Source organism: Electrona antarctica (assembly GCF_951216825.1).
Source record: "Electrona antarctica genome assembly, chromosome: 20".
NCBI classification, from domain to species: domain Eukaryota; kingdom Metazoa; phylum Chordata; class Actinopteri; order Myctophiformes; family Myctophidae; genus Electrona; species Electrona antarctica.
This window is the reverse complement of record NC_136801.1, coordinates 2,497,397-2,518,761: the sequence shown is the minus strand read 5'-3', so window position 1 is coordinate 2,518,761 and position 21,365 is coordinate 2,497,397. Positions and strand designations below refer to the sequence as shown.

The window sequence follows — 21,365 nt, the reverse complement described above, 5'->3', positions numbered from 1 at the left end:
ATGAGTTTTCTTCGACGGGTGGCTGGCATCTCCCTTAGAGATAGGGTGAGAAGTTCAGTCACACGAGAGAGACTCTGAGTAGAGTCACTGCTCCTTCGCCTGGAAAGGAGTCAGCTGAGGTGGTTCGGGCATCTGGTTAGGATGCCTCTCGGGCGTCTCCCTAGGGACTTCCTCGAGGCACGTCCCACTGGGAGGAGACCCCGGGGCAGACCAAGGCGCAGTTGGAGGAAACACATCGACTCACTGGCCTTGGAACGTCTCGGGATCCCCCAGGAGGAAGTCACTAATGTTGCCCTGGAGAGGGAAGTCTGGAGCTCTCTGGTGGAGCTTCAATACACATATGCGTCTCGTCATGCCGAACAACTTATGTGCTCTTACTTTTGACCTCTGACCTTTAGATCAGCCGCCATTTTGAATTATATGAAAAACAGTTAAATCTATCTCCTCCTGGGTTATTTGATACACGTGAACTTTGGACCTATGGCCTACGGACAAAAAATTGGGAGTACATTTTTTTAAAGTGAAAAAACAAAGGTTTTATGAGCCAATGGAAATTGCTCTTTTGTGAAAATTCTTCTTAATAATAGTATACAGTCAGGGGGGCACACAACAGGTGCACCAGTGCGCATGCGTCGTCACAAAGTTTCCTGCGTGGTAGATCAAAGGCATGTCAAGCGCATTTGCACACCAGCTGAGACAGTTATGTAGAGAAATCTGACAGGCATTCAAAAGGAACTCAAATGTGATGTTAACAGTTCTACTGCGAAATAAGATTTATCCGCATTTTAATCAAGTGTTCTACGCTGCCTAGATTGTTTTATTACCTTTAGATCATACGCTGAAGTATTTGGACGTTTGATCTGTGAAAATCCGGTCCATATCCGTACCTTAGTTTGTTTTTGGACGATCGCACCACCCGCCATCTTGCAAAGCAGAAAGGAGGGGGCTGGGAGGCTGTTGTAGTCATACAAAACCTCCGTCCGCTTGCATTGGACTCAATTTCCCAGAAGCCCTAGCAGCCCAGCATAAGTATCGATTTCCGGTTTCTTCGTCATAACATGATCCTCTCTCTCCCTGCTCCGCGGCAGAGGCGGACTTTTTTTTATTATTGATGCGATGCGATTTAGGTTCATAAAACAAATAGCGGGTCTGTCGTATTACGCAGCGACGCAACACTGGATCAAACAATTAGCGGCCGTCAAACTGTTAACGTCTTGTAAGTAGACTTAGAAATAAAACTAGTGTTGACTAATCTTTATTTATATATTATATTTTATTTTGAAGAGGAAGTCACAGGAAGTCCGTTTCAGTTGTAAACAAGCTACTGTAACACTTTCCCAAAGTTACGCGGTGCTCCTGCTAAACCACGCAACCATAATTGTTTACAATATGAAAACCATGCATCTTGAACAACACTGGGATTACTTAAACATGGAACCTGCAGCAGTAGGTGAGTAATTACTTTTATCTGTGTTTGACATTTGTTTTGGTTTCAGTGGTTGAGTTGCTAACAAACGTCCTCCTGCTGCTTAACGACTAGCCTACAAATACACTGTCTGTGAGCATTTTTATCTTTTGCATCTGCTCGTGTGGGCATAACATTGTGGCAGAGTGGAGGCGTCCGTATCCCAAATCCCTCCCCAGCTGTGCGCACCAACTTGCATGTACAGTGCTCCTTTGAGAACTAGCCCAAAATAATTATGTACAGCCCTGTACATAGTATACATGCTTATGAAACTTTACAGTACAGTAGAGAGTCATGCCAAATAGCACTGAAACCAGTCTTACTCCAATTGGCCAAAGGGGGGATAGCGCTATTTTTTTTTTAAATGAAACCTTTGAACAGGAATAACTCATGCCTCGTTTGGCCAAATGTCATGGCACATGTTTCCACATGTTCCTTGACTCATTGGGAACACATCTGTCATTTTGACCAGTAAGCTCCGCCCTCAGATTTCCGCCATTTTGAGCAGTTTGAAAAACGCTTATACCTGATTTTCTGCCTGGACAATTTGCGTTTAACGCTCTATACACAATCTATGGACCACTGAAATCCCAGTTGAAGAGAAGTTTGTAAGTCAAAACATGAACAGAAAACACATTGTAGAAAGGGATAATGACATGTCCAAAACCACACACGTAATTGTTATCAAACAAACTGAATGATTTTGCCATTTACAATAAAACTGATTGTCCGGATAGCTCAGTCGGTAGAGCTCTCCCCTTTGGACCACAAGTTTGTGGGTTCAAATCCAGGCACCGCCCACTCAGCATATGAGATCTTCAATAACCCTGCCCCCCCAGAACTAAAACCTAACTTGTCACAATTACATGGTCTTCTTTTTCTCAAATTCAGTCTTCATTTTTTCTATGGCTTATTGTTGTGCATATTGTTCTTATTGCATATTGCCTTCCTGCTTGGTCCCGCCTTATCGCTGCTTGCAGCTATATTTTTCCCTTTGGAGTTCAGAGAAGTTAAATGACTGAAACTCTTTTTCAAAGGATTGTCTGCAGTGTGGCAACGCTGGTGATAGTTTAGAGAAGTTAACTGACAGAAACTCTTGTCACAAAGTTTACACTGGAAAGGTTTTTCTCCAGTGTGGATACGCTGGTGTGTCTTCAGCTCCCTTTTCTGTTTGAAACGTTTGTCACAATACGTACAGTGGAAAGGTCTTTCTTTAGAGTGGTAACTCTCATGTACCCTCAGATAACTTGATGTACTAAAACTCTTGTCGCATTGTTTACACTGGAAAGGTTTTTCTCCTGTGTGGGTAACCTGGTGTGACTTCAGTAGGTTTATCGCAGTGAAACTCTTGCCACAATGTTCACACTGGAAAAGTTTTTCTCTGTAACTGTGAATACTCTGGTGCTTCTTCAGGGTATTTGCACGGGTGAATCTCCTGTTGCAATGTTTACATTGGAAAGGTTTTTCTCCAGTGTGGATATATTGGTGTCTCTTCAGGTCAGTTGGATGAAGGTAACTCTTGTCACAATGTTTACATTGGAAAGGTTTTTCTCCAGTGCTGTGGACACTCTGGTGCCTAATCAGAAAACCTATCCGGCTGTAACTCTTTTCACAATGTTTACATTGGAAAGGTTTTTCTTCTACATGTGCATCACACACGTGTGTCTTAAAGCCCAATTCCGTAATGAAACCCTTTTCACAATGTGTACAGATGTGAGTCTCTGAAGACCGGGAACTCACTCCTGAGAGAGAGAGAGAGAGAGAGAGAGAGAGAGAGAGAGAGAGAGAGAGAGAGAGAGAGAGAGAGAGAGAGAGAGGTGAATAGGCAGGTTAATGCTTTTTTTAAATTTTGCTTTTGTTCTCCTAATTTAGTAACTGTACCGACTCCGTTTTCCCCACAAATGTAGTTCCTGTCCCTGTGTTTAACACTGACTGACCTCCACCGTGCTCCTCCCGTGCTCCTACGTCTTCAGTGTCAGATTCACTAGACTCCTCCCAATCATCACTGTCTTCAGTGTCAGATTCAACTTCAACATGCGAAGAAATGTCTTCATCCTCATCTTCTCTTTTCACTGCTAGTAATGTCAACGCTGACCCAGCAGGCTCCTCTGGTCTTTGAAGTAGCTCCTCCTGTTCTTCTTTAATCCCTGGAGGCTCTGGTTCCTCCTGAAGCAGACTGGGGCTCCTCTCCCGTTTAGGAGAAAACTCCTCTTGGACGTCTAGGAGCAGAACAACAACATGATAGTCATCAACACAGGAGTCCGTTTTCTGTCCTTTCCATGTACAACATTAGCTATTACCAGTTACGAAGTAGACGTTATAAAAGGTGGTTCTGGAAACTTAACTTCTGATAAAAAAAAAAAATAGTACGATTTAAGCAAAATACATTTCCAACAGTGTGCATGAGGCAAAGCTCCCATGTGCGTACTTCACTTATGCACTGAGATCACATGACGCACATAAAACGACCTCTGGGAGACTCAATAAAGAATATAATAATATGCATCCATGATTACTTAATGTTATAATATACAGACGTACAGGTATCACTATCAGTATAGCACTATCAAAGAGCTGTGCTTTCCTTTGTAGTGTCTATGGGACTAAATGCTTTTTTTGCCAACTGACTGAATATGACGCTACCAGCCCAACCATGATGCGGTTACACACCGGCATTCCGATGCCCGTTATTCTGACACGTCGCCATTCCGACTCACAGCATTACTAACCGTGTCCATAACTGCAGGCGGAAGCTGCATAGTATAGTAATAGTTGGAATGGATAGTCGGAATGGTGGAATGCCATTATGTCCCCCCATGAGGGAATCCAGCGTCCCTTAGTTAAAACCCACTCACCGAAGTCAAAGTCGTGGAAGTGCTGGGGTAATTGTCTCTGTCTCTTCCCCCGTCCTCCTGCTGGGAGCTCTGGAGAAATGGTTCCGGCTGCTTCTGGAGAACTCATCTTCACCTGCAGGCTGGACTCCATAGACCGGCCTGGGGTCTCTGGAATGAAGGAACAGAATAAGGACGTTGAACGCTGAAGTTTACAACGCGCGTTGTGTTCGCTCCCTGCGTTGTACCATAGACCAGTGGTTTTCCAACCAGTGGTCCGGGGACCACCAGTGGTCCTTGAGGGAGCTCCAGGGGGTCCCCATCTAAATGATAGTTAGGAACCAAATGGGCTCTTATGGGTCTGCAACTCATCCATTTGGTTCCATTTGTACACTCTCAGAGTGCTGGGCGATCAACATATGCAATGAATTCTGTACTGGCCATATATGGAGCGTGTCTTGAGTGTACAGGGTTTGATGAGGTCAGATCAACATATGGAATATCAGAACAGGAAGGACGGGTGGGGAGGGATCAACATATGGAATGTCAGAACAGGTCAGCTCAGCTCCATATATGGAGATCAGAGGGTTTAAGGTTTGAGGTCAGATGTAGAGTTGCTGGCCGGCTCCATATATGCAGATCTAGGTGATGATCCAGTCTTCTCTCCATGTATGGTTAGGTAATCCAGGTTTAGGGGAATTAGCAGCCACAACGTGAACACATGCACTGTGATGCACACACTTTCCCAGTAGCCTAAAGATCTTCCGAGACCACAAAATTGAATGACGGGTCCATTTTGTTACACTCCCAAAGTGAAATTACTGTGTACTTTTTATATATTTTTATCATAATATATCATCAATAATATAATCCACCACTTGAGGGAGGGGGAAGACAGCTACAGATCTTGCATGGAAAAGAAGGGACTTTCTTTTTTTTTACCAACGCTGACCTGCGCAACCAAAGTGAAGCGATTGAAGCAACTGCAAACAAATCTATATCTTCAGGTTTGAACACACCTTCAGTCCCCAAGCCTCTGGCCTGGCTTTAGCCATACTGATAAACGTGGATTCACTCCTCCCTGATATCATAGCGGAGAGGAGGCGTGAGTGAATCCATGTTGTCTGGCAAAGCCAAGCTACCAAGCCTCCACCACCGCATCGTTTAGTTTACCTACCAGTAAGGTTGGGAGATATGCCAATTTTTTTTCCAATCGTCTGTCCATCGTCTGTCCCAAAATCGCCGATATATTCGTGTTATAAAAGTAAAGTGAGAACAGCTTACTGCGGGGTCGCAAAAAAGACAGATCTACAAGCTCTCAAGGCGTCGCGTCCTGCCTGTTTTTGCAGCGCCGTAAGCCGTTCTCTATGCGTTGAGAGCTTGTAGATCTGTCTGATTTTGCAGCGCCGGTATCAGGGTTACAAAATAAGATAAATGATGAATTAATATTAATTCGGTAAAATATAATGATAAATACATGTACATGGTACAGTAGTTGTTTGGGGGGGGGGGGGGGGGTTGCACATGCTTGAAATGTACCATTTTAATGTCACATGTTTAGTACAGTAAATAAGCCAAGCAGAAAGGGAGGCATCCTTTGGTTAGACATAAGGTCTGTGAGGGATGCGTTAAAACGACCGGATTAAGGTTGGTGAGGGATGCGTTAAAACGACCGGATTAAGGTTGGTGAGAGATACGTTAAAACGACCGGATTAAGGTTGGTGAGGGATACGTTAAAACGACCGGATTAACGTTGGTGAGGGATGCGTTAAAACGACTGGATTAAGGTTGGTGAGGGATGCGTTAAAACGACCGGATTAAGGTTTGTGAGGGATGCATTAAAACGACCGGATTAAAATTGGTGAGAGGTGCGTTAAAACGACCGGATTAAGGTTGGTGAGAGGTGCGTTAAGACGACCGGATTAAGGTTGGTGAGGGATGCGTTAAAACGACCGGATTAAGGTTGGTGAGGGATGCGTTAAAACGACCAGATTAAGGTTGGTGAGGGATGCGTTAAAACGACCGGATTAAGGTTTGTGAGGGATGCATTAAAACGACCGGATTAAAATTGGTGAGAGGTGCGTTAAGACGACCGGATTAAGGTTGGTGAGGGATGCGTTAAAACGACCGGATTAAGGTTGGTGAGGGATGCGTTAAAACGACCGGATTAAGGTTGGTGAGGGATGCGTTAAGACGACCGGATTAAGGTTGGTGAGGGATGCGTTAAAACGACCGGATTAAGGTTGGTGAGGGATGCGTTAAGACGACCGGATTAAGGTTGGTGAGGGATGCGTTAAGACGACCGGATTAAGGTTGGTGAGGGATGCGTTAAAACGACCGGATTAAGGTTGGTGAGAGATGCGTTAAAACGACCGGATTAAGGTTTGTGAGGGATGCATTAAAACGACCGGATTAAAATTGGTGAGGTGCGCGTTAAAACGACCGGATTAAGGTTGGTGAGAGGTGCGTTAAGACGACCGGATTAAGGTTGGTGAGGGATGCGTTAAAACGACCGGATTAAGGTTGGTGAGGGATGCGTTAAAACGACCAGATTAAGGTTGGTGAGGGATGCGTTAAAACGACCGGATTAAGGTTTGTGAGGGATGCATTAAAACGACCGGATTAAAATTGGTGAGAGGTGCGTTAAGACGACCGGATTAAGGTTGGTGAGGGATGCGTTAAAACGACCGGATTAAGGTTGGTGAGGGATGCGTTAAAACGACCGGATTAAGGTTGGTGAGGGATGCGTTAAGACGACCGGATTAAGGTTGGTGAGGGATGCGTTAAAACGACCGGATTAAGGTTGGTGAGGGATACGTTAAAACGACCGGATTAAGGTTGGTGAGGGATACGTTAAAACGACTGGATTAAGGTTGGTGAGGGATACGTTAAAACGACCGGATTAAGGTTGGTGAGGGATGCGTTAAATTGACCGGATTAAGGTTGGTGAGGGATGCGTTAAAACGACCGGATTAAGGTTGGTGAGAGATGCGTTAAAACGACCGGATTAAGGTTTGTGAGGGATGCATTAAAACGACCGGATTAAAATTGGTGAGGTGCGCGTTAAAACGACCGGATTAAGGTTTGTGAGGGATGCGTTAAAACGACCGGATTAAAGTTGGTGAGAGGTGCGTTAAAACGACCGGATTAAGGTTGGTGAGAGATGCGTTAAAACGACCGGATTAAGGTTTGTGAGGGATGCATTAAAACGACCGGATTAAAATTGGTGAGGTGCGCGTTAAAACGACCGGATTAAGGTTTGTGAGGGATGCGTTAAAACGACCGGATTAAAGTTGGTGAGAGGTGCGTTAAAACGACCGGATTAAGGTTGGTGAGGGGTGCGTTAAGGGTTGGGAGAGGGTTAAGGTTAGGTTTAGGTGTGCTGCCCCGTGGGAGGTTAGGGTTAGGGTGAGGGTTTGAGATAGGTTGTAGGACTAATGACTGGTCTAACCAATGACTAGTCTAAACTAAGTAGGCCTACTGCAGAAAAGATATTTTTTACATTCTTTACATTCGGCTGACTAAACAACCGATTTAAAAGTTTGTTTAACCGTTTAAACTTGGATTTTCTTGGCAGCTCCTACATTTAAATTAGTTAAACCCGTTAGCAGACCTTCACTTTTTGGATACTGTAGCAACCCCCCAGGAATATGGACAGAGACTTGGGGGGGCAGAGAGAGACTAGCCTAGACGCGCAAGAGGCCCCGTTAATTTCCAATGGGAGAATGAACGTGAACACAGCTCATGAACCATTCTTTAACTCCATGGTCACTGAACTAAATACTGGACCCAATCCTCACAAGGCACTCAATATTTCCAAGATATTCATACTAAAATGGCTTATTTTCGCGAGACAAATCAGTAGAAATTCTACTTTGTTATCGACCTTTCTTTATCCCAGCAACAAACTCTTGTGAGATTTGAAAGGAGTCCGGAAGAGTCTCTCTGTCTATCTGCAATTTGATGGACGACACATGGGGGGCTCTGGCCCCATATTTAGATTTGAATATGTGAATAATATAACGTGAAATTAATGGACATATTAAAAGTGAAATAGGCCTATAATGTGTGTTCCAATGCTTAATAATATAATTTTCCATAACTGTTTTAGACTCTTGGTTGGCTGATTTGGGAAATGGGAATCATCACATTTGTCATAATGCTCTCAATGCTCATCCACATCACGTTGCCAGTGTTGTTGTCAGAGAGGGGAGGGGGAGGGTGGTGGGGAGGAGCAAAACATGCCATGTCCATTGTGCCTCTAGTAGCTCCAAGTTTGTGCATCTTCATATATAGACAATCTTTGCCTAGACTGAGACAGACAGAGCAGCCTCTTTGTTATTTTCGGCACCCACCCAACCCAGCTTTAGTAGCCTGTATTAAAAGGGCAATAAAACCCGGTTCTGTCAATCCTGTTTCCTCCCTTTATTTTCTAAGTTAGTGAGTCAGCTTGAGGGTCCGTAAAGTCGTAAAAGATACAATACGCAGAAAAGGGTAAGAAGCGTTCCTGGTGGAAACCATGCACCGTTTCTGAACCGCAGTTGAATAGTATGTGGCGACACTAGCGTTGACTTCCATTGTAACAATGGAATGCGGAAGTGCTCATTCTATCTCAATGGGATGCCGCATGTATATCTACAAAGACCCGCCCAGCAGCACTGTTTAATGCAATTCATTTGTGCGTGTTTAAGTATTTTTGTTGACAAAGTTGTAAATGCTCCTTCGCCTTGAAAGGAGCCAGCTTAGGTGGTTCGGGCATCTGGTTAGGATGCCTCTCGGGCGTCTCCCTAGGGAGGTCCTCGAGGCACGTCCCACTGGGAGGAGACCCCGGGGCAGACCAAGGCGCAGTTGGAGGAAACACATCGACTCACTGGCCTTGGAACGCCTCGGGATCCCCCAGGTCCTGGGGCCCAGGAGGAATTCACTAATGTTGCTCTGGATAGGGAGGTCTGGAGCACTCTGGTGGAGCTGTTGCCCCCTGCGACCCGACTACAGATAAGCGGTTGAAGATGGATGGATGGATGGAAAGTTGTAAATGTCAACAGTATGTATATCCATAACATAAGTAAGGAGCACGCTAGCAGACAATATACAAGTTATGTCTTTCAATCATTTTATTATTATTTTCACACATTACCTGATCATCTTCTTAATTATTTTTCAGGAAATTAAGAACCCTTATATTTTTTTAAAACAAAGCAATAAAGCCTCATCAAAGTTGGTGTTAACTTTATATATTGTCAATTACTTCCATGAGAGGGGGAGAGGTGGTGGAGTTAGTTGCTTTAGCAGGCATATTGAGAGTCCAATGGAGTTAAGAGGTTTTGTCCAAAGCACTTTTTACTACTTACCATTGGTTCAGTATTTTCGAAACAACACACAGAGGTGAAGGGTGTTCAATAGCACTGATTTATGAAAAAAAAATCAAAAACCTCAAAAATGTAGTTAGCCTGTGCGGTTTCCTCCCGACAACAACGATGCACTATTGCCCATAGGCACACGCTTTGCGGCGAGATCAAAGCGTGTCGCCACTCTTACTATTCCACTCGGGTATGTGACCTCATCTCGGAGCTACTGAGCCTAAGGACTGCAGGGAACGTATCGGGGCTAGTTCACTACCAAAAAAACACTGAAATGCCCCTTTTCATGGGGGGTCATGTCAACACTGTAATTTGCATTATTATTGTATATAAATAAAACTAAAACATACCTTCCCGGATGACGTATTCTGGTAGAAAACACACTTTACCACATCCAAAGTGGGGGAACTGTTCTAGTCCAGAGTCTCTCGACTGTACTTGAAGCTATCTTAGCATTAGCGTTAGCCTACAAAACAACAACGGTCTGTGTGCAAATTCCTCCGTTTTCACAACTAGCCAGTCTGTCTCTTTACAGACTGTGGCGCAACGAGAATCTCAGACACAAGTTGCACAAAGGGTTTTACACTGCAAACGGGATATCATCATCACACAGACATTCGGTATCAAGGTTTGTTTGGGAGAGCTGTCTAGTGAACATGGATAAGGGACCACGGAGAAGACTTCCGGTGGCCGAGCTCTTCAGATTAAAAGTATCCTCTAAAGTAAGTAAACTATTACTTTGCACATTAAAACAATAAAAGTATTTAAACGAACATAACGAACAACACAAATGTGTCGTATTTGTATTAAGCAGGGCCAACATGATTACATTCAGATACATGTAGGCTATAAATCAAAACACAGGAGTTACTTATTTCTAATCCAAAATTATTTATTAAATACATGTTGACAGGATACAATAACTGCAAGTGGATATTCAATATTTATCTCAGATAATATTATTTAAATGATTAATTGGATATAATAAGCTCCTCAAAGTGATAGAAAAGTAAAAAGAAAGAGGGAAAGATATTTGTTTTACAGACATTTAGATCATCTGATACATTGGGTGACTTCATCAATTCTGTTGCCATGGTAGAAGTGATCAAATAACAGACCTTTTGATGTTGAGCCGAAGGTGATGCCTTTGTCTTTATAAAGGTCTTTCCGATGTCCAGCCAACGGCCAGAGGTCATTGTTCAGCCGCAAAGCTAAAATGTTACTTTCTTCAAACAGAGGAAGTTTGGACTGACTTTCCTCGCAGCTTCACCGTAGTCTCTTGCAGTTATCTTAATTTATTAATAATTTACAAATGTATAATATAAATGGCTTATTCATGAATAGTTTATTACTTACTAATACCTTACTAATAACGTATAAATGTTTAAACAGTTATAAATGTTTAGGTAAACATTTATGGATGTCAACAAACTGTCTGTTCAGAGTTCATTCAAACAAAGTCTGTTCATGATTATTACTCATCTACAAACTGCTTATAAATGTTTATAAATGCATTATAACAGGTCGTTATTGTAAAGGGTTACCAATATATTTAGTCATAATAGTTTCAGTCATGGCTTAGTTAGGGGACCAAGCAGTCCCAAAGGGACCTGGTACCTTATTGTATTTGCCTGTTTTTTTCTTCTCCTCCTTCCGCCAAAAATAGCAGTTCTGGCTGACCCGTGGAGTCGGTTTTCGCCCAAACAGTGACTATGCGAAGCCCATGACCATTGGTGGCGCTATAGCACTCAATTGCAAACAAACTTTGAACGCACATAGCTCATGAACCGTTTGTCCGTCGGCAATGAAACTTCAATACACATATGTGTCTCCTCATGCCGAACAACTTTGGTGCTCTTACTTTTGACCTCTGACCTTTAGATGAGCCACCATTTTGAATTATATGAAAAACAGTTCTATCTCTCTATCTCCTCCCGGGTTATTTGATCAAAATGCACGAAACTTCTACACGTGAACTTTTGACATACGGACAAAAATTGGGAGTACATTTTTTTAAGTGAAATAGCTAAGGTGTTTGAAAATTCTTCTTCTGCCCATAATACTATACATGCAGCGTCACATGCTTATGAAACTATACAGTACGGTAGAAGGTCATGCCAAATAGCACTGAAACCAGTCTTACTCCAATTGGCCAAAGGGGGGCGCTATAGCATTTTTAAAAAAATGAAACCTTTGAACAGGCATGACTCATGCCTCGTTTGGCCAAATGTCATGGCACATGTTTCCACATGTTCCTTGACTCATGGGGAACACACCTGTCATTTTGACCAGTAAGCTCCGCCCTCAGATTCTCTGCCATTTTGAGCAGTTTATAACGCTTATACCTGATTTTCTGCCCGGACTTTTTAGCAATTTGCGTGAAACGTTCTACACACAATCTATGGACCATTATCTGAAATCCCCCCGAAACAAAACCTAACTTGTCACAATTACATGGTCTTCTTTTTCTCAATGTCAGTCTTCCTTTTTTCTATGGCTTATTGTCGTGCATATTATTCTTATTGCTTCTTCCTGGTTGGTCCCGCCTTATCGCTGCTTGCAGCTATATTTTTCCCTTTGGCTTTCAGAGAAGTTAACTGACTGAAACTCTCTTTCAAAGGTTTGTCTGCAGTGTGGCAACGCTGGTGATAGTTTAGAGAATTTAACTGACAGAAACTCTTGTCACAAAGTTTACACTGGAAAGGTTTCTCTCCAGTGTGGATACGCTGGTGTATCTTCAGCTCCCTGTTCTGAATGAAACGTTTGTCACAATATGTACAGTGGAAACGTCTTTCGCCAGTGTGGGATCGCTTGTGGTAATTCAGGTAATTGAATCTACTAAAACTCTTGTCACATTGATTACACTGAAAAGGTTTTTCTGCCGTGTGGGTAACCTGGTGTGACTTCAGTAGGTTTAACGCATGGAAACTCTTGCCACAATGTTCACACTGGAAAGGTTTTTCTCTGTATGTGTGAATTCTCTCGTGCGACTTCAGAGAAAATGCCCGGGTGAATCCCCTGTTGCAATGTTTACATTGGAAAGGTTTTTCTCCTGTGTGGATACTCTGGTGTGTCTTCAGAGAACCTGCATGTCTGTAATTCTTGTCGCAATGTTTACATTGGAAACGTTTTTCTCCAGTGTGGGTAAGCTGGTGTCTCTTCAAGTCATGTGGATAAAGGTAACTCTTGTCACAATGTTTACATTGCAGAGGTATTTCTCCAGTGTGGATACTCTCGTGCGTCTTCAGAAAACCTGCCTGGCTGAATCTCTTTTCTTTCTTTTTTTCAACATGCGAAGAAATGTCTTCATTCTCATCTTCACTTGTCACTGCTAGTAATGTCAACGTTGACCCATCAGGCTCCTCTGGTTTACATTGGAAAGGTTTTTCTCCTACATGTGCGTCACACTGGTGTGTCTTAAAGCCCATTGTAGTAATAAAACCCTTTTCACAATGTGTACAGATGTGGGTCTCTGAAGACCTGGAACTCACTCCTGAGAGAGAGAGAGAGAGAGAGAGAGAGAGGGAAGGGGGGGGAGAGGTGAATAGGCAGGTTAATACTTTGTTTTTTATAATTTTGCTTTTGTTCTTCTAATTTAGTAACTGTACCAACTCTGTTTTCCCCACAGATGTAGTTCCTGTCCCTGTGTTTAACACTGACTGACCTCCACCGTACTCCTCCCGAGAATCACTGTCTTCAGTGTCAGATTCACTGGACTCCTCCCAATCATCACTGTCTTCAGTGTCAGGTTCAAGTTGAACTTCAACATGCGAAGAAATGTCTTCATTCTCATCTTGACTTGTCACTGCTAGTAATGTCAACGTTGACCCATCAGGCTCCTCTGGTCTTTGAAGTAGCTCCTCCTGTCCCTCTTTAATCCCTGGAGGCTCTGGTTCCTCCTGAAGCAGACTGGGGCTCCTCTTAGGAGAAAACTCCTCTTTGATATCTAGGAGTAGAAAACAACATAAGTCATCAACACTAGATTCCATTTTCTGGCCTTTCCATGTACAACATTAGATATTGCCAGTTACGAAGTAGACGTTATAAAAGGTGGTTCTGGAAACGTAACTTCTGAAAAAAAGAGTTAATTAGTATGATTTAAGAAAAATACATATTTTCAACAGTGTTCATGAGGCAGAGCTGTGCGTATTTCACTTGTGCACTGAGATCACATGACACACATAAAACAACCTCTGGGAGACTCAATGAAGAAAATCTGCATCTATGATTACAAATTATAATATACAGACGTACCCAAAATCTGTATAGCACTATCAAAGAGCTGTGCTTTCCTTTGGAATGTCTATTGGACAATTATTGTTTTTCTCCACCAAACCTACTAATATGACGCTACACAGCCCAACCATGAGGCGCTTACACACCAGCATTCCAAAGCACACTATTCTGACGCATCGCCATTCCGACTCGCCGCATTGCTAACCGTATCCCTAACCGCACGTGGAAGCTACGTAGTCGGAATGGCGGTGCGTCGGGACCCTGGAATGCCAGTATGCCACTCTGTCCCCCCATGAGGGGATCCAGTGTCCCCTGTAAAAACCCACTCACCGAAGTCAAAGTTGTGGAAGTGCTGGGGTAACCGCCTCTGTCTCTTCCCCCGTCCTGCTGCTGGGAGCTCTGGAGAAATGGTTCTGGCTGCTTCTGGAGAATTCATCTTCACATGCAGGCTGGACTCCATAGACCGGTCTGGAGTCTCTGGAATGAAGGAACAGAATAAGGACGTTGACATTGAAGTTTACAACGTGTGTTGTGTTCGCTCCATAGAGTATTAAAAGGATAGAGACTGATCTGGCGCGAAGCTCCCCCCCTCCGCTATTCATGTCAGTGGAAGTTGCTCAGTGGCGTTTTGAAGCACCCGGAAGACTGCCGGAAGTACCGTCTCAGAACGTCTACTTCCGCATTTGACCACCAAATTTTGGTGGTCAAATGCGGAAGTGCAACCGAGCGCTCAATGTTAAAGTCCAGCTGCACGGGGTTTCCCGGTCATGAATCCACGGGTCCGCCTGTAGTCCCTCCTCCTACCACTAGGGCCCAGAGCTTCAACGTTGAATAGCCTCACTGGCCCCTTGGTTCGCTCCCTGCTTTGTACCATAAAGCAGGGAGCGAACACAACACACGTTGTAAACTTCAATGCCGTTGTACAATCACAGGCAGTGGTGGGCACTAGTGGTGCAAAGTCAAATCGATTATTCAATTAATCGCGATGCCGTCATGGACGATAATTCATCAATTCACGAATGTCAAAAATCTATTATATAATTTTTTTTTACCAGAGCGAAAGGGTGGAACTGATCTGCGACTGCGCTGCGGTGCTGTACTGGATAGTACCTTCACAGTGACGCACACAGTGCTCGCACACTCACTTCAAACAAAACGAGTCACCAACACGGAGGGGAACAGAAAACATATGACAGAAAGGGAGCATTTTGGATTGTATGAGGTTGAGGGGACACAGGAACTCGATAAAACTATCGACCGTCTGCGAAATGTGGCCGAGATGGGATGATGTAGCGTGGCTCCAAAGTGCCTAACATGGCCCGTCGTTCTCCCCGACCCAATAAGAACATAAATCCTTTCAAGGACATGTCGAACAGCCCCCTCTCAGCCCTGGAAGTGCGCTTGCTTATTGTGCGTATTGCCTATAGTCTCTTATTGTTGCATTCCTTGGTCCCTTTTATTGCTGCTTACAGCAATATATATATATATATATATATATATATATATATATATATATATATATATATATAAGGTCTTTGTGTTTTAGTGACACCCAGGGCCTTCAGGTCACTTTAGAAAACCCAACAATCTTAATGAATATAGTTTGTCATTCATTCAAAACTACAGTACTACTAGGCCTATCTCACAGCCCCCTTTCCACGCCCACTTCCGGTAGATAGTGGTGTCATTTAACATGACATTTAATTAGGCATTACCACTTTCTCTGGAGAATCTAAGTACATTTCCTAATGTTAAAATGTCAAAGACCGATAATAATATGAAGAAAACACAATGGTATAACAACTCAAATAAGTAGAATAAACCTTACCTTTACAAAACGGTAGTTTTAACATGGAAGCCTATGGACCGCAAAAAAAATAACACCACTATCAACAAAAGGGGGCGGGGAAATGCTGTGAGATAGGCCTATACTAACAATTCAGTCAATATTGTTATTTAGTTTTGTGTCAGGCAGGCAATAGAAGGGCTTTGGGGCAAATGCTCATCTACCATTTATATGCTACTCAAGTGTGTTTATTTGTTAATTTCAAATTTTCAATTCAATCAATATGATCACTGACTATACATAAATAAATAAATACATAAATAAATAAATCATATATAAAATCATATAAAGAAAAATCATAATATTTTTATAGGATTTTTAGGATTTTTTATATGATTATTTATGATTTTTACATGTTTTTTTAATGATTTTATATATGTCTTATTCCAACCATAGGTTGCTTATTCCAGCCGTAGGTTGCTTATTACAGATATTACAGCCGTGGGTTGCTTATTGCTGCCGTATCTTGCTTATTACAGCCGTAGGTTGCTTATTACAGCCGTGGTTTGCTTATTACTCCCGCGGGTTGCTTATTGCAAAGTGCTTTAACAATATAAAAACAACAGTGTTACATAACAATCAATAACAATCAAACAGCAGGCAGAATAAAATTACATTATCAAGGGAATTAGCAAGAGGTCCCAACTTTGCTTTACTTCCCGTATCTGGGTGACGTGGGCACACGCCTTTTTAGGAGACGGGAAGCAGATTTTAGTCTATTCATTTCCAATGGGAGAATGAACGTGAACACAGCTCATGAACCATTCTTTAACTCCATGGTCACTGAACTAAATACTGGACCCAATCCTCACAAGGCACTCAATATTTCCAATATATTCATACTAAAATGGCTTATTTTCGCGAGACAAATCAGTAGAAATTCTACTTTGTTATCGACCTTTCTTTATCCCAGCAACAAACTCTCGCTATATTTATAGACTATGTGACAACCAGGTATAGTCTGGTGACCACCGGGGAGACGGGTGACAGCCGGAATGTAGACGGCACCCGGGTGAGCAGTATGGGTTAGCGCTAGCCTGGCTAATAAGACAGACCAAATCAGCCGTTGGCAAAAAAAAAAATTGCCTACCACACGACAGTGTGATTTGAGTCTGGCTTATTAGCCAGGCTAGGTTAGCGCCCCAGCCTGTGTCCTCCGTGAGGAGGAAGCCCAACAACCCTCGGTGAGGCCTTTGGGAGGGCCATGCAAGCAGCAAGCGGAACCGCAGCACCATGTCCCTGCGGAACTATTGCCCACCACTCCTGAATGAACTGTCTGGTGCTGGGACTCTGGTGCAACGCACAGGTCCTGAGCCTGGTGAGAGCAGGAGTGGACCTGGTGAGACGTAGGAGGGGCCCGGACAGGAGACAAACCACAGAGCCTAGTCCCTCCATGCGCCAGAAGTGTACCTCCCAGCCCTGGCAGAGTAGTACTGGAGTAGTTCCAACGGATTGTGTGCCCCTGGTTTTTCCCTAGTGGGACTGATTGAGGGTAGCTACTGGGACGTAAGTCGGGACTTGATCACTCCCGGCTGGGTCGCCTGAGTGAGGGGTATGATGTTGAGAGACCCGAAACCCCGTTGACCTCAGGATACATCACTGAGGATATGTCCCAGGTGCATCCATGCAATGTTTTTTTTTTAGTTAGGAGTCCGGAAGAGTCTCTCTGTCTATCTGCAATTTGACGGACGACACATGGGGCTCTGGCCCCAATATTAAGATTTGAATATGTAAATAATATAACGTGAAATGAATGGACATATTAAAAGTGAAATATAATGTGTGTTCCAATGCTTAAAAATATAATTTTCCATAACCGTTTTAGACTCTTGGTTGATGGGGGCTGATTTGGGAAATGGGAATCATCACATTTGTCATAATGCTCTCAATCCACATCACGTTGTCAGTGTTGTTGTCAGAGAGGGGAGGGGGAGGGTGGTGGGCTGGTCGGGGAGGAGCAAAACATGCCTACTTAGGAGACCATTTGTAGGATTTGTAGTACATTGTGCCTCTAGTAGCTCCAAGTTTGTGCATCAGACAATCTTTGCCTAGACTGAGACAGACAGAGCAGCCTCTTGTTATTTTCGGCACCCACCCAACCCAGCTTTAGTAGCCTGTATTAAAAGGGCAATAAAACCCGGTTCTGTCAATCCTGTTTCCTCCCTTTATTTTCTAAGTTAGTGAGTCAGCTTGAGGGACCGTAAAGTCGTAAAAGCTACAATACGCAGAAAAGGGTAAGAAGCGTTCCTGGTGGAAACCATGCGCCATTTCTGAACCACAGTTGAATAGTATGAGTGGCGGCACTAGCATTGACTCCCATTGTAACAATGGAATGCGGAAGTGCTCATTCTATCTCAATGGGATGCCGCATGTATATCTACAAAGACCCGCCCAGCAGCACTGTTTAATGCAATTTATTTGTGCGTGTTTAAGTATTTTTGTTGACAAAGTTGTAAATGCTTCTTTGCCTTGAAAGGAGCCAGCTTAGGTGGTTCGGGCATCTGGTTAGGATGCCTCTCGGGCGTCTCCCTAGGGAGGTCCTCGAGGCACATCCACTGGGTGGAGACCCCGGGACAGACCAAGGCGCAGTTGGAGGAAACACATCGACTCACTGGCCTTGGAACGTCTCGGGATCCCCCAGGAGGAAGTCACTAATGTTGCTCTGGAGAGGGAGGTCTGGAGCACTCTGGTGGAGCTGTGGCCCCCTGCGACCAGACTACGGATAAGCGGTTGAAGATGGATGGATAGATGGAAAGTTGTAAATGTCAACAGTATATCCATAACATAAGTAAGGAGCACGCTAGCAGACAATATACTAGTTCTGTCTTTCAATCATTTTATTATTATTTTCACAATTACATTACCTTATTTATCATTACCATTATCTTCTTAATTAGATACACTATAGTTTAAGCTCGTCACATGAAACTCTATACCGTCATATGCATACATCTGTCGGGCAAATGATCAAAACATTAGAAAGTAGCCGGCGTATCTGTGTATGAGATTGTGAAAATATAATAATAATAATAATGATTGAAAGACAGAACTAGTGTATTGTCTGCTAGCGTGCGGCTTGCTTATTTTATGGATATACATACTGTTGACATTTACAACTTTGTCATGACAGTAATTAAGAAAATAAACATAACACACACAAATAAATTGCATTAAACAGTGCTGCTGAGCAGGTCTTTGCGCAACCGCTCCAGGATTTAATATATCTCTGCTGTCGGGAGGAAACCTCATAACTACATAATGGAAATGTACATTTTTCAGGAAATGAAAACAACCTTATATCTGTTAAAACAAAGCAATACAGCCTCATCAAAGTTGGTGTTAACTTTATATATTATCAATTACTACCATGAGAGGGGGAGAGGAGGTGGAGTTAGTTGCTTTAGCAGACATTGAGGGTCCAATGGAGTTAAGAGGTTTTGTCCAAAGCACTTTTTACTACTTACCATTGGTTCAGTATTTTCGAAACAACACACAGAGGTGAAGGGTGTTCAATAGCACTGATTTATGCAACAACAACAAAAAATCAAACGCCTCAAAAATGTAGTTAGCCTATGCGGTTTCCTCCCGACAACAACGATGCACTATAGCCCATATGCACATGCTTTGCGGTGAGATCAAAGCGTGTCGCCACTCTTACTATTCCACTCGGGTATGTGTATGTGACCTCATCTCGAGCACACCCACAACACCAGAGGGAGTGCAACAAACCATGTCCAACCCAGATTCGGCACAAACAAGGGACTAAATTATTTTCGCTCCTATGCCACCAAAATGTGGAACGCCCTGCCAACAGTCATTAAGACATGTGAATCCCTTGACTCCTTCAAAACCGCTCTCAAAGGGCACCTAGGGATGGCTGCAATTCGAAACTGGCCCCCGTAAAATCTGAATATCCCCCCCCCACCTCCATTATGATGAATTCCTGTTCTGTTCTTTGTCTATATAGAAGTGTCTATTTGTACGTCTCTAAATGTTTTGATGAATTGAACATGGTGGACGGTGGACCCTGTTGTAAACAAGTGTAATGCTTAATTGGGTCGTCCACTCACAGTTAACAGCCTTTGTATTGAGTTTGTGCTTGAAATGTACTGTAATTCTGCAAACCGTTAATACAATTTTCAATCAATCAATCAAAGCTACTGAGCCTAGGGACTGCAGGGAACGTATCGGGGCTAGTTCACTACCAAAAAACACTGAAATGCCCCTTTTCTGTAATGTAAAAAAAACACTGTAATTTGCATTATTATTGTATATGAATAAAACTAAAATACCTTTCCGGATGACGTATTCTGGTAGAAAACACACTTTACCACATCCAAAGTGGGGGAACTGTTCTAGTCCAGAGTCTCTCGACTGTACTTGAAGCTATCTTAGCATTAGCGTTAGCCTACGAAACAACAACGGTCTGTGTGCAAATTCCTCCGTTTTCACAACTAGCCAGTCTGTCTCTTTACAGACTGTGGTGCAACGAGAATCTCAGACACAAGTTGCACAAAGGGTTTTACACTGCAAACGGGATATCAACGGGATATCAATGATATCATCATCACACAGACATTCGGTATCACGTTCATGTTTGGAAGAGCTGTGTCTAGTGAACATGGATATGGGCACTTTTGGCGCCTCTAAGGGCACTGTTTGTTTTGCAAATCTAAGATAGCAAATATAAGACTTCCGGGGGACGATCTCTTCAAAATAAGAGTACCCTCTAGAGTATTGGAAAAAAAATAATTTGCACATTAAAACTATAAATTAAGCATTTAAACAATGCTATAGGACACACATTATGTTTCTGTGTAAAAATAAGTAATAAGTAATGTTTCTGTGTAAAGATAAGTAATTAAAAACTTATTTAAATGGATAAATGCTATTCACTGGAGTGCATGGACTTTATAAAGTGGACACTGGACAAAAATCCCTGCTATGTATCGACTAGTGTGACATACGCACATGTCCGGGGAGACCTCCTCTACAACACCACACTGTCCGCTAAGCAGCAGAGGTGTAAACATTTTATTGGCCCACCATACAGCGAGGTGAAAGGTCAAAAAACATCCCATTTCCAGACTAAAGTCAACTAAAGTGGACACTGGACAAAAATCCCTGCTATGTATCGACTAGTGTGACATACGCACATGTCCGTGGAGACCTCCTCTACAACATGGATAAGGGACCACGGATAAGACTTCCGGTGGCCGAGCAGATTAAAAGTACCCTCTAAAGTAACTAAACAAAAACGATTATTTTGCACATTAAAACAATAAAAGTATTGTTACAACCCGGCCTAGGGGTCACCAGGTGTAACACAAAAATAGTCTCCCTCCTACCTAGTTCCCAAATATAGTCAGCCAACACCAGTTGAATAGCCAAAGTAGGCCTACAGTGATTTATTTTACAAGTTACACGGTTACATCAGATACATGGGATAAATTACCTCAGGGTGGGCACCTGTACAGAATATTACTCGATTAAAAGAAAACCTATGCTTACCTTCTCCAAACACAGGTATCTTTAATACATCAACTAAAGAAACACACTATTAACAAAGAAACCAAAGAAAAGGACGCCCACCCCTACATTACCGAGAGTAAACCATGTTGACAGTG

General features: G+C 43.0%; 2 protein-coding genes across 4 annotated transcripts; both read right to left on the bottom strand.

The window, feature by feature from the left end:
• Positions 1-1,299: 1,299 nt before the first annotated feature.
• Positions 1,300-10,285, bottom strand: LOC306913488 (uncharacterized protein). The gene is made up of 4 exons (XM_079490167.1): positions 10,007-10,285; positions 4,321-4,467; positions 3,403-3,684; positions 1,300-3,207 (listed from the first exon to the last, which is right to left on the bottom strand). Exons 2-4 carry the CDS (start codon positions 4,448-4,450, stop codon positions 2,369-2,371), a joined length of 1,251 nt encoding a protein of 416 aa, XP_079346293.1. The 5' UTR covers positions 4,451-4,467; positions 10,007-10,285; the 3' UTR covers positions 1,300-2,368.
• Positions 10,286-10,537: 252 nt separating this feature from the next.
• On the bottom strand, positions 10,538-20,372 carry LOC306913056 (uncharacterized protein). Of its 3 annotated transcripts, none has more exons than XM_079489567.1 (5): positions 20,031-20,372; positions 15,721-15,751; positions 14,223-14,369; positions 13,321-13,602; positions 10,538-13,149 (listed from the first exon to the last, which is right to left on the bottom strand). In XM_079489567.1, the coding sequence occupies exons 2-5, from the start codon at positions 15,743-15,745 to the stop codon at positions 12,176-12,178; spliced, it is 1,428 nt and encodes a 475-aa protein (XP_079345693.1). In that variant the 5' UTR covers positions 15,746-15,751; positions 20,031-20,372; the 3' UTR covers positions 10,538-12,175. The 3 variants fall into 3 exon arrangements, with proteins under 3 accessions (XP_079345693.1, XP_079345692.1, XP_079345694.1); XM_079489566.1 differs by lacking the exon at positions 20,031-20,372 and adding an exon at positions 19,203-19,250; XM_079489568.1 differs by lacking the exon at positions 15,721-15,751.
• Positions 20,373-21,365: the final 993 nt, after the last annotated feature.

Excerpts from the sequence above, each read along its gene's own strand:
- LOC306913488 (XM_079490167.1), bottom strand. The coding sequence starts at position 4,450 with ATGGAGTCCAGCCTGCAGGTGAAGATGAGTTCTCCAGAAGCAGCCGGA. Across the intron at positions 3,685-4,320 it reads CTTCCACGACTTTGACTTCG|ACGTCCAAGAGGAGTTTTCT; the intron begins GTGAGTGGGTTT and ends TTCTGCTCCTAG. Across the intron at positions 3,208-3,402 it reads ACGGGAGGAGCACGGTGGAG|GAGTGAGTTCCCGGTCTTCA; the intron begins GTCAGTCAGTGT and ends TCTCTCTCTCAG.
- LOC306913056 (XM_079489566.1), bottom strand. Across the intron at positions 14,370-15,720 it reads AAAACTACCGTTTTGTAAAG|AGACTCCAGACCGGTCTATG; the intron begins GTAAGGTTTATT and ends CCTTCATTCCAG. Across the intron at positions 13,150-13,320 it reads TCGGGAGGAGTACGGTGGAG|GAGTGAGTTCCAGGTCTTCA; the intron begins GTCAGTCAGTGT and ends TCTCTCTCTCAG.